This window comes from Annulohypoxylon maeteangense, assembly GCF_022496945.1.
Source record: "Annulohypoxylon maeteangense strain CBS 123835 unplaced genomic scaffold GGS22scaffold_6, whole genome shotgun sequence".
In the NCBI taxonomy this organism is placed as follows: domain Eukaryota; kingdom Fungi; phylum Ascomycota; class Sordariomycetes; order Xylariales; family Hypoxylaceae; genus Annulohypoxylon; species Annulohypoxylon maeteangense.
The window spans coordinates 1185766-1198202 of NW_025953253.1; the positions used below are offsets into that span (position 1 = coordinate 1185766).

The 12437-nt window shown below is 48.7% G+C and overlaps 4 protein-coding genes across 4 annotated transcripts; 3 read left to right on the forward strand and 1 right to left on the reverse strand.

The window, feature by feature from the left end:
• The first annotated feature begins 114 nt into the window (after window positions 1-114).
• GGS22DRAFT_160311 (DNA lyase) lies at window positions 115-2586 on the forward strand. Its single transcript, XM_047960908.1, has 5 exons — window positions 115-499; window positions 553-565; window positions 618-796; window positions 853-2343; window positions 2415-2586. The coding sequence occupies exons 1-5, from the start codon at window positions 472-474 to the stop codon at window positions 2534-2536; spliced, it is 1833 nt and encodes a 610-aa protein (XP_047820064.1). The 5' UTR covers window positions 115-471; the 3' UTR covers window positions 2537-2586.
• Window positions 2587-3789: 1203 nt separating this feature from the next.
• GGS22DRAFT_126179 (heterokaryon incompatibility protein-domain-containing protein) lies at window positions 3790-6565 on the forward strand. The gene is made up of 2 exons (XM_047958346.1): window positions 3790-4519; window positions 4584-6565. The coding sequence occupies exons 1-2, from the start codon at window positions 3931-3933 to the stop codon at window positions 6320-6322; spliced, it is 2328 nt and encodes a 775-aa protein (XP_047820065.1). The 5' UTR covers window positions 3790-3930; the 3' UTR covers window positions 6323-6565.
• A 72-nt stretch (window positions 6566-6637) lies between these two features.
• GGS22DRAFT_160315 (ANTH-domain-containing protein) lies at window positions 6638-10550 on the reverse strand. Its single transcript, XM_047960909.1, has 5 exons — window positions 10149-10550; window positions 9879-10019; window positions 9332-9813; window positions 6866-9279; window positions 6638-6777 (listed from the first exon to the last, which is right to left on the reverse strand). The coding sequence occupies exons 1-5, from the start codon at window positions 10175-10177 to the stop codon at window positions 6691-6693; spliced, it is 3153 nt and encodes a 1050-aa protein (XP_047820066.1). The 5' UTR covers window positions 10178-10550; the 3' UTR covers window positions 6638-6690.
• Window positions 10551-10995: 445 nt separating this feature from the next.
• Window positions 10996-11833, forward strand: GGS22DRAFT_187470 (CIA30-domain-containing protein; the record flags this gene model as incomplete). Its single annotated transcript, XM_047964592.1, has 2 exons — window positions 10996-11074; window positions 11127-11833. The coding sequence occupies 2 exons, from the start codon at window positions 10996-10998 to the stop codon at window positions 11831-11833; spliced, it is 786 nt and encodes a 261-aa protein (XP_047820067.1).
• Between the last annotated feature and the right edge of the window lie 604 nt (window positions 11834-12437).

Here is a 12437-nt window from a genome sequence, read left to right on the forward strand (position 1 = left end):
GTAAATCTGCGGGGATATGGCGGGAGTACGATTATGTAATGAGACAGCATGGGGGTATGAAATCATGACGCGGGTCACGGGATCTCGAGTGGCTTTGGCGCTGTGACCCGGACGGATGTCGCGACTTCCATCTTGTTTGCGTGTGCGATTGCTTACTGATACATCTGTAAATAAAAAATGGAAGCTGCGGAATTATTACATGTATGAATTCCATGCAAATAGTGCCTGCTTCGTCCGATAAAAAAGGGTTCTAACCCATCTTACTAAATTGTTAATCGGGTGTAACTCCACCATATTCACCTTCTTCTACACTGTACAGTGACACCGCCCCTCCGAATGGATGTGCATCGCATGCCATTCCAGCACAAGCCCGACGATGGTGACGAAACCCATATGAGCTCATTGATAAATGACTAGCAAAGTATTGAGTTTATTAGAACCCTTTTAATTCCTTGAAGACATTTCTTCAATATGGGGGTCCGCATCACATCGTGGAACGGTGAGTGTCGTCTCTCAATATTTAAACAACATATTTGCTAATATTAAATATAGTAAACGGCATTCGGTATGATATCATTTGATTTAAGTCGACCCATGTTTCTAACTTGTCATAATAGAAATCCGTTCGGATATCAGCCATGGAGGGAGAAGAGGACTTTTGAGGCTATGTTCGATATTCTCGAGGCAGACATAGTTGTCATGCAGGAAACTAAGATCCAACGCAAGGATCTTCAGGACGACATGATATTGGTCCCTGGTTGGGATGTGTACTTCAGCCTGCCCAAGCATAAAAAAGGTAGGATAACTACGTCGTCAAACACACCCAGTATTAGAGCTTAACGATAAGTACAGGTTATGCCGGTGTGGCCATCTATACACGGAACTCCGTATGTATGCCGATTAGAGCAGAAGAAGGGATAATTGGGGTATTATGTCCGCCAAATTCTTCCACTAAATTCCGAGATCTTCCGCCAGATCAGCAAATAGGGGGCTATCCAAGACCAGGTCAATTAGCGGGTCTAGCTGACGAGACGATGCTTGATTCTGAAGGACGATGTGTCATTCTTGAGTTCCCGGCTTTCGTTCTGATTGGTGTCTACAGCCCAGCAAATAGCGATGGAACTCGGGATGATTTCAGACTGGGCTTTCTCGACGCATTGGACGTTCGGATACGTAATCTCATAGCCATGGGTAAGAGAGTTGTCTTGACAGGCGACCTCAACGTTATACGCTCATCCCTCGATACCTCTAATCTATTTGAACGGCTGAGGAAAGAAGGAATGAGCATGGAAGACTTTCTTTCTACTCCATCCCGGCGTTTATTTAATCAACTTATATTCGGAGGACATGTACGACGTCCAAGAGATGAAAATAGGGAGAATGCGGTATTATGGGACCTTGGCCGGCTCTTCTATCCTACACGTGAGGGGATGTTCACCTGCTGGGATACGAAAAAGAATACACGGCCTGCCAACGTCGGTAGTCGAATTGACTATGTTCTCTGTAGTAACGATATGAAGGCTTGGTTCAACGACTCCAATATTCAAGAGGGGCTTATGGGCTCCGATCACTGCCCTGTATATGCAACAATGAAGGACATCGTGGATATCGATGGGAAGGAAGTACACATCAGAGACATTATGAATCCTCCTGGAGTTTTCAAAAATGGAACAAGGCTTAGGGATTGGACGGCGAAGGATCTTTTGCCGTTGTCGGCAAAGCTTATTCCTGAATTTAATCACCGACGGAGCATCAAGGACATGTTTTTCAAGAAACCCACAGCCCCCAAAACCACATTACCGCTAGTCGCTGAGTCGTCGGAAAGTTCCAGCCAAGAATTAAGCAAAACTGAATTGCCTGCAAATGAAGAGCCAGCTAGTACACCAGCTTCGCAACCCGAGTCAGTAACCTCAGCTCCTTCGCCAACTAAACCAAAGCCAGGTGGCCTCAAACGCACGCCATCTAGCGTCACATCAACTAGTAGACCGCAAAAGAAGACAAAAGCAACATTGACTAAAGAACCCTCTTCAAAGGGGCAAAGCAACTTGATGGGTTTCTTTAAACCTAAAACCACAGCCAGCCCAAGTACGACTCCCGAGATGAAGGAGGATCCTAAGCCAGTAGGGGGGCTTGACGGTATTTCGGATATTGAGGCGTCGGTTGAGTCTAGTATTACAGACGAAGCAAAAGACACCTCGGAGCCAGTTAGCCCGGGAAGAGTGTTCGATCCTATCGAATCCAAGGAATCATGGTCCAAGTTACTGGGCAAAAGAGTATTGCCCAAATGTGAACATGGAGATGATTGCGCCAGCTTCGTAGCCAAGAAACAGGGTGTCAATCGAGGTAAGCCGCATATTATACAACTATTCGACTGTTTTATGATATACGTACCACAATATTAACTTCGTATCCAGGCAGGTCGTTCTTCGTTTGCTCCCGACCAATTGGGCCATCGGGGCAGAAGGAAAGGGGGACGGAGTGGCGCTGTGGAACGTTCATATGGAGTAGCGATTGGAATGGATCGCAAACAGGGTAAAATTCAAGGTTGCATTGACCTTCAATATCATGAATCGATGCTCATGCCATACTAACATCTTCAATGTGCCATCATCTTCATCTCGTGAGAGTGTATCGGTCTCATATCGCCTTTCTAACCAGAGCAACCTCTTTGCTAAAAAAAAAAGAGGTGCTAATCGACTATTAATCACGCCCAGTTACGAAACTACGTTAACCATGAGAAAAAATAACCTACTCAATACCCTTTTCAGAATACCCAACCAAGAATGCAAAAAGCGAACGCCACCACCAGCGATGCAGCTACAGCGGTTTATGTTCCATCCCTCCCAAATCTTAAGACTCATGGTACGGCAGTCGAATCTTCTGTGCAACTTCTATATCAAGCAAACTTTTCCTTCTGAGTCTAGCTCCCTACTGGATTCATTAGACCTCGGAACAAGTGGCGATCTCTAAGTATCTCATCTAAGATTCGCACTCCGACCTCGTATCTTACGCCTTACCGTTCGTACAAGCCAAACTCCGGGGCTAGTCCAAGGGGGATTTATTTGGCACAGACGGTAGCTGTTCTGCATTACACCGCTGCGCCAAAGAACCAAGGGCTCATAACTAAGCTTAGGCTCCACTGCTAGTGGGAAATGTATAGCGGTTTATATATGGTGTACCTGGCATGGTATTATACTAGGCGGACTAGTCTGATTCTACGGCAGCCCTAAGACGCACATATTGTATCAGTCAGGTGACTTGGTGGCTTTCTCTTAGGTATCACGTGCCCACGGCTTCTGAAATCATGTGCTTCATACTTGGTTGGTCACGGGATTCACCTCGAGACAAGACGTAGCTGAAATATTAGAATCCTTTTCTCCTTCTCAACGTGGTAACTTCACATCCGTATTATTAATATTGAGTTTTGGTATTCTAGTAATACGTCAAGTTCAGTCAAGAAATGTCCTGAAATAGTCTGTTCTTCAATTCATGAATCCGCCACGCGCATATCGTGACATTAGGCCTTTGAATGCGATGATAGGAGGAGAATGTATAACTAACCTGAGTTTCTAAACGTCTTTTAGGTCAGTACCTAATCACTAGGTTTTTACAGACATATGTATGGTAATAGCACTGCCTTAATACCCAATAGGAACATGTTAAGGCTTAGCACAACCTTGTCTAATTCCATAGTCTCTTAGACATTCTTCTTCATTTCTTAGTGTCAAATACCATAGAAACCATCTACTTCATTCTAAGAAGAGCATCCCTCAATGATATTCTCCCAAATAGCGACAACTCGTTTCGTTAGATTTCATCATCTCGCGTACATTCGGTGGCGTTTCCGAACCAATTATAGCATAATCCGACAGCCCATGCGGCTAAAGGCTTACATCAGAAACCAGGCTCTCATTTTGTACAACTCCGAATATGAACATAGAAGCCATACTACTTGCCAAAGACTCCTTCCCCGAGAAACGTCCCGACAACAAAGTCAGTAGGCTTTTAGAAACGCTTATAGACGACGACCAACTTCTACAAATCTGCCCAAAGCTGTCGTTATTCGCATACGAGGACGGTTTCGAGGTCGTTGGAGAGGAATGTGGTCTGGATCCTCCGATTACGCTTTGCAAGCCCTGCAAGGAATTGATGCAAAACCCCCCTCCCATTTGGGATAATGACGGAAAACGACCTCAATCATGGGTTCCATTCCACAAGAACATTTCTCAACTTGGGGACTGCTGTAATAGCTCGCAAGGGACTTGTCGAATATGCTGTATGATTTGGAATAGGGCTTGTATTCTCTTGCGTGAGATCATATATCCGTCGTTCTCTCATCTCAATAGAATACACCGTTCTAAGTCGATTGCGCGATATATGGATTGGGTCGGAAATCCGTTGACAGTTGGTCTGCAAGCATGGGCTAGTCGATCCGTTATATTCCGTGTCAATTTGGGTATCCTCGAAACAGATATCGAGCCTCAAGTTCACATATGCAGACTTGATTCCTTTAAGAAAGGTATAATCCACCTTGCTTTACAATATTTCAACATCCCGAGTGCTAAAAGCCATAAACACGTTAGAACCAAAAGACGGAATAGTCTACGGCGACAACCCCAACTTCAGCCTATCCAAATCCACAGGCTCTCCGGCGACACTTTCACAAATTAAGCAGTGGCTAGACTCTTGCAAAGACAACCATTCCTTCTGCAGAACCCCATTATCGAAGAACGGACGTCCGACAAGACTGATCAAGATCCAAGACGGCGGGACAACATTTAGCCTGAAAGACGACTTACAGGACGACGTGGAATACGTAGCTATCAGCTACCGATGGGGCTCCAACAAGAAAATATACAAGCTCGAAAAACCCACCCTTCAATCGATGAAAGATAAAAACCCCATACTCCTGCTCCCAAAAACACTTCGTGAGGTATGCGACGTCGCTTTCAAGCTAGGCTTCGAATACGTCTGGATCGACAGACTATGCATCATCCAAGACTCAGAAGAAGACTGGCAACGAGAGGCATCGAAAATGGGCATGGTATACTCCGTAGCCACACTCACCATCGCCACAAGCTGTGCCCCAAACGAAGACACGGGGTGCTTCCGAGATCGGAAACCCGCTTGCATCACGCCACTATTCTTAACATCATGCCCATTCTCCGAATCCCGCAACATCGCAATCTACAGCGAGGGATCCGGCGAAGACTGGCGGAGGATCCGACACGGGTATCTCAAAGAACGGGGGTGGACCCTGCAGGAATGGCTTCTGTCGACCCGCGTCGTCCATTTCTCCAGGAAGCAGGTGTATTGGGAATGCAGACAGAGCGACGCCAGCGAAGCCTGGCCGTCCGATCTGAAACCCAACGCGATCCGGCCCTCGGCAAAACCGCCTTTCGTGCTATCGGAGAACAGGCAATGGTCCGCGCAGGAGAACTGGGGGAGGATCGTGGAGGATTACTCCGGGCGGAAGTTTAGTTTCGACAAGGACATGTTTCCTGCGATATCGGGGCTGGCGCGTGTTATGGAGGAACTCGCTGACGGCCAGCTGGGGCAATATCTCGCGGGGCTATGGGGTGCTAATTTCATACAATGGCTTTGTTGGAGTACCGCGTGGAAAGTGCCCGTGAGCCTGCCCACGGAGTATGTCGCCCCGTCGTGGTCTTGGGCAAGTCTACGTGCCGAAGTCCGCTTCGCCCCGTTCGATAATATCGATGTGGTTAAATCCCCTGAATTGCATGGCAGGGTTATGTTTGAACCAGAGGAATACCTGGCTGAGTTGAAAGACGGGAGTCTAACTCGCGTTTCTACTATCGATTCTTATGCCGCGATACGGGATGGGTGGATTGTGTTGTCCGGTCACATGAAGCGAGTTTGGGTTGGTACCCCTATATCTAACGATAATCCTCGCTGGGGGGTTATACCCCACTCAGAGACTCCGAACCTCGATGATCTAAATTCGGGGAATTTGGACTCAGAGGACAAATTACTACCATTTCGCGGCGAGAACGCCGGGATAGTCTTCGCGAAATCAGATTTCGTAACTTGGACATCCATTTCGCCCTTAACACCAATCTACTGCCTACCATTAGTCAAGGTCAGAGTTAGGGCCTATAAAAGAACGGAGATCCATTGTCTCCTCTTAATACCCTGTGCTTCACAGGAGCATAACAGGACACTACCAGCGAGATCAACTCCATACGCTTCGAACGAATTCGAAAGGGTGGGAATAACAATGATAAAGATGCGTGATGACTGTTGGGATGGCTATCAGAAATGGATTTCGCGGAGTCCGAGAGAAGAAATCGTCATTCGATGAACCAACACCATCAACCCTTCAACCACATCACTTACGCACCACAAACAACACACCACACAAACCCCAATCAGAGAAACAAACATCACCAAAAATCGCCGATATCAAATTACCTAACCCTAAGCAAGCTAGACAGCAACTCTCGTACCATTCCGAAGTGATGCGTAGCAATTTTGTACAGTACCTAGGTATAGAAATCAACCTCCTACTGAACCACGTTGCCTGCCTGCTTACTAACTCACATAATCGTTGGAGAAAACCTCCACAACCCCTTCACCTTCGTTGGTCAAGTATGAGAATATAAACACCTCAACCCCCAAGCATCGGCCACTAGTCCCCCCTTTCCTCCCCACACCCATAATGTACTACCCCTAATCTTCCTGGTACGAGATCTTGCGCATCTCACCTAATCTGTGTCGCGCCGAAGCCAGCGAATTCTCGAGCTGCAGAATTTCGACCTGTGCGCATTCATAGTTAGCATCAACTCCGTCACTTCATAACCCCTCCCCCATCACCCCCTAAAAAAATGAAGGAAATATAACATACCTGCTGCTCCATCTCCCGCACCTTAAACTCATGCGGATTAAGCTTAGCATAATCCGTCGCCTCGTCCTCTTGATTTCTATCCTTGATCATGGCCTGCACCTGTCTGACAAGCGACCTACAAGCCGCACCGACCGCCTTGCTAGCCTGTTCGAGGTTCTCCTGTGATTTACTCATGAAGCCCGCCTTGACTCTGCTAGCAGCGACTAGTTGCGCTGTCGACGCCGCGACGTCGTTGGATGCGACGATGAGCTGTTCGGGGCTATTGCGGTCAGAGAGAACGCCGTCGGCGGTTTCGATGAGCGTGTTGGTCGATGTCGCGACTGCTTTGGCGGCGGAGATGAGACCTTCCGTCCAGCGGTTGTTTTTCTTGTAGAATGCCGTTCGGGAGGATGTACCACGGCCGGCTTGGACGATTTCTTGCTGCGTAACGGTGGCGGCTTTGATTAGTTGAGCAATGGCATTGGTAACTGCCTGTGCGGCGTCGAGGATAGAGTCGTGAACTTTGAGTTCGTAAGTCGAGTATCCGTCGCGGGGCTTGTTCTTGAGCTTGGCGAGACGAGCAGCCGCCGCGGCGATGGCATCTGCTGCCTTGCTGAGTTCGGAGTCAACAAGGTCGCCTAGATCGCCCTTGTTGTTTGCTAATCGGGTGAAGTTTGGTGCGAAGGCTTCGATGAGGTTGGTCAATCTTTGTAGGTTTAGACGAACGTCGCTGCTGCCGTTAACGAGAACGTCGGTCTTTTGAAGGGGATCCATGCCTTCCAATCGGAAGCTTTGGAGGCTGCGGAAATGTTTGACGGTGGACTGGGCAGCATTGCGTGCACCGTTCATGAGCTGATCAGCCTTCTTCTCATCGGAAGCAAGGCGGTTCAAACCCTTCGCGTTGCTGCATACATCTGCAATAGCACCTGAAAAGACATTGGTCGCTTTGATTAGCTCCGCATGAGTGGCGTTTGGCCCATCGGCGATAAAATTGCTAAAAGCGGTAGCGAATTCTGTGGCGCTCGATACAGCTTTTTCGACCTGGGATAATACGTATGTCGGCGAGGCATTTTGGTTACCAGCCTGCATCGTCGAATCCAGCTCGTATAATGCATCATCTACTCGGGCAACACCTGATTGCAGGACAGAGTCGATGATATCGTTGATCTTGTCGAGGTTCGCCAATATCAAAGCATCGATCTGACCATCTATCACCTGGTCCGTATCACCTTGGTTGAGTTTTAATTCGTTCAACTCAATTAAGGTCTGGTCCATGCCAGCCTTGTAAACCTCAAGCTCCTCCTCCTTGTCACGGAGTAGTTGCTCAAGATCTGAGCTACCGTCTCGGACCTTGGCTTGGGCCTCCTCTAAAGCACGCGACTTGGTTCGCAGAGCCTCTTCCAAGTCCGACATTTCTCTGTTGTACTTGGCAAGCATAGTAGACAACTCGTTACCCTTGCTTCGCTCTAGGTTATCGGCTCTGTCGTTCGCCATACGCAATTCTCGTTTAAGCTTCTCGAGCTCATCCTTGTTGTTGCCGGTCAACCTATCTTTGTCATGGAGCGCTCGGTCTCGTTCCCGGATCATATCCGCCAACTCCAGGTTCTTGGTCTTGATTTCGCGCTCGAGTTTCTCGCGTCTGTCGATAGCCTCCTGGGCTGATGCTGCCTTTAGCTGGACAGTCTTGAACTTTTGTAGAAGGTCAAGATGCTCGTGTCGTAGTTGCGAGTATAGTTTGGCTAGAGCCTCATACTTCGTTCGCCACGTGTTGACCTGCTCCTGCAACGCCCGAATTTGGTCATCCTTGCTAGTTATCTGCTGGCCGAAGTTGTTCTGGATTTGCGACAACTCGCCCTCGAGTGCCTTAACCCGTTGATCGTATTGTTGTAACATCAGTTGATCGCGTTCATACTGCGCCCTCGCATTCAAATTCTCTTGCTCAAGTTCTGCCAATCGTCCTTGCGTCTGCCATTGGGCCTGTTGGGCTATAAGTGCCTCTTGTTCCATTCGTTGCTGCTCTGCCAAGCGTCTCTGTTGTTCTTCAAAGTCTCGTTGAGCTTGCATTTGTGCTTCTTGTTGAGCGCGAAGAGCCGCAGCCTGCCGTTCTTGTAATACCCTTTGCTGTTCTTCGTACTCCTTGTTTTGGCGGTCAATCTCGCCCTGCCAGAACTCGGCAATCTCGTCGGGTTCCTCGGACTTGGGTTGGCGCACAGGTGTTGGTTGACGTTCAATCTCCTGCTTCGGTCGAGCTGGTAGTGCTGGCGCATTCTCGTCTTCGGCTAACAAGTTAGGAGGATCTTGCGGCAGTTTCGGGATGGTGATCAAGCTAGTGAGGTAACGCAGGTTCGAACATTCGTAATAGAATTTGACTAATCGGTAATGTTGCGCATCGTAACGTTGCCTTAAGGGCTCTAGGGCGCCGTCGTCACCGGTTGCTATACAGAATATTAGTCAAATATCCCACCGAGGGTTTCACAATCGACGTACTTGAATGCATAGCTCGTAACATGCTTGTGATGAATTTGTAGATTCCATAACTCTCCTGCACCAGAGGCACGATAGCCGAGATTCTGCATTCATTATTGCCTACGTTTCGGAAGTGAGAGAATATCAGTTTCTGGAATTGCTCAATCTTGTCCTGGAGAGACATGAGGTCGGTAATAGTCTCGTAGCCTTCATTGGGATCATTAATCGCCTTCAAGCTAACGTATTCCTCGTACTCGAACGTGCCGTTGAACTCGGGGTGTTGTTGGTGGAACGACAGCTTCGCGGATAGAAAATAAACGTATTCTCGAATCAAGGGGCCGTAACCGCGGACGCCCTCGCCGGCTAGACCTCTATTCAGACTTTCAATCCATGGTCGATTTGCCATAGCCTCTCTTAGTGTCTGGGGATGCCCCTCTTGCAGGACTCTATGGACGGTGATTAAGGCTTTGAAAGTCTGAACCTCATCGGCAAGAATAGGTTGCCTATAACGACATCTCCAGTCAGCTCTTTTACGCATATCTATATGCTAGCCTCTCTCTCCACATACACTTTCATGCCGCCCCAGAAGGACTGGGAGGACTTGTGGTCCCATGTGTAAACGATACAGCTTCGTACATGCTTTCGTTTCGGTGCCGTCTCTTCCGCATTGGTAGCTTTTCTGATATTGATAGCGAGCTCGGCTTCGGATCTGTAGTATTTGTAGTTAGTGGGGATTGTGCAGATAGGTACGGCAGTCATTTTGTAGATAGCCTATGTGCGAATCGCAGATGAAGATGCACTCAGGAAAACAGTAAGTTCGCAGAGGGAGAAGACGCACTTGGTATGATCTAGACTTCGAGTAGCCATGGTGAATGATTTACTGGCTTTTCAGCTTTAAGCAATAATTCCGTGACTCTGCCCTTCTACAACCTAAGGAAGTGAATAAGGGATGAGGTGAAGTTTCGAGGTCGACTTATAGCTCCCCTCATGCACAGCACATCTCGGCCACCCGATGGTAGAACTTAGGAATGATATGAATGAATTAGTATCAGAAAGTAGAAAGTATTGTTTGTCATACAGATATTTCCATGCAACGTCAGCGATCTAGAAATCAGAGCTTCCACGCAGTGGAGTTAAAGCTACAAATCAATCCGAGGCTGAAGGCTGACGCAGCTTGGGCTCTTGGAAGCTTCCAAGTCTTGGGATGTTGGAGAATGGAGACTGGAGACTTTGACTGGGGACATTTCACGATAAGCCACGAAGATATGAGACCCATGTCCCATCCATGGATGTCCCTACCCTCTTCAATAATACGCTGTATCTGTATCCGAGTTTTTCCCGGAACTAGGCTTAAGTCTTGGCCGCCACAAAACGCGTGGCAGGCCGGGCAGCCCTTTTTCTGTTATATCTCCCTTATCCGCATATCGAAAATCCATACTTACATTACCCCTCTATCACAATTACTGGATAAATACCTAGCACCTTTAGTAGCTTTTCATGACGAAAGCTTCGACTTTCTAATCCGACCTCGACTCGACTCCACACAACCACCACCCGACAACAACGTCTTAAGAGCAGCAGATTTCCCAAATCTGTGCTGCCGATGTCAGATCTGGTTCTTGGGCCATTTGGCTCACTCAACACCCCTTAACCAAATTCCCACAAAAGCAGCGCATTCCATCACGATGCGCGCAACGGCAGCATGTCTAGCCAGAGGGTTCTGGGGCCGCAGCCTCGACGAATTCAAGCGCCTCTCCAACATCGGTACACCCCTACCCTCCCCCCTAAACCATCCCACCAAACTAACACCCCCCAGCGCTTAAACTCGAAGGCATAAAAGGCCCCTCAGGCCCTCTCCCCCTGCAATCCTTCCACTCCGCGGACTCCCTCGAAGACTGCAAATGTTTCTACGACCGGGACATCGGGGGGTCCTCCAAAGCCTCCTTCGACTGGGTACCTCCCTCCCCATCGGAGCGCACACCGGGCCACGCCCGCTTCCACGGCAGTATATCCAACGCTTTACCCGCGAACCGGCCCGACGTCCAGCGCTCGGGGTACGCGGCGTGGCGGACGCTGGATAAACCGCCGACGATATTCGGGCGCACGCTCATCGACATCGATTCGTACACGTACCTCGGGATGCGGGTGCGGTCGGACGGGCGCTCGTACTTTGTCAATGTGCAGACGGAGTCCGTGGTCCCGACGGACTTGCACCAGCATCGGTTATTCGCGAAGCGCCCCGGGGAGTGGGAGACGATTCTGATTAAGTGGAATGATTTCGTGCGCACGAACGGGGGGTATGTAGTGGAGCCGCAGACGGAGATGTTGCGGCAGAAGGTGCGGAGTATTGGGGTGAGTTTGACGGATCGGGTTCCGGGCCCGTTTGATCTGTCGATTGAGCGGATTTGGGCGACGAATGATGCGAGGGAGGTTGATGGGGAGAAGGGGGTGGGAGAGGGGGAGGTTAGGGAGGGGGGGTTGAGGGATAAGCAGGGGAGGCATATTAGTTGGAATGAGAAATGAAAGGATTTTACGATGGATGGTTAGGGTTGTTAGCTATGGGAGCGTAGGCTTCCTATATGACGGTAGCTGATATTGGGACATCATCCTTTCAAGGTAGATACGAATTGGATCGGAAAACGAGTGGAACTATCACGGAACTACGGAAGAACAAGTCTTCGGGGGGGAAGGACATAGGAGAGCGTCAAAAATGCAGCACGACAAAAGTATAGTCAGTCTAGCCAAGACGTAGAGAATCAAATCAAATTAAATGAATAGGTACTAAAATCTCTCACCACCGAACCTTCTTATAAAGATTTCTGTCCAGGACAACTGTGTCTTCTATGATACTCCTTATCCTCCCTATCCTTCTTTTCATCCCTTTTCTTCCTTTTCTCCTCATCCTCATTTAACTCCATCGTCTCCATCTGTTTCTCCAGACAAGCCTCGCAAGTCTCCACGATCGGCTCTCTGGAACTAACCGTATTCTCCACGCCTTGGCAACGGTTAGCGTGGGCTAATTCGCAAAGGTAAGTCATCTTAGTGGAGACGTCGCCGAAGGAGTGGCGGCCGGCATTGCACCAGGCTTGTGAGTAGGTTCTACGGCACATGGTGATGTGATTCGGAG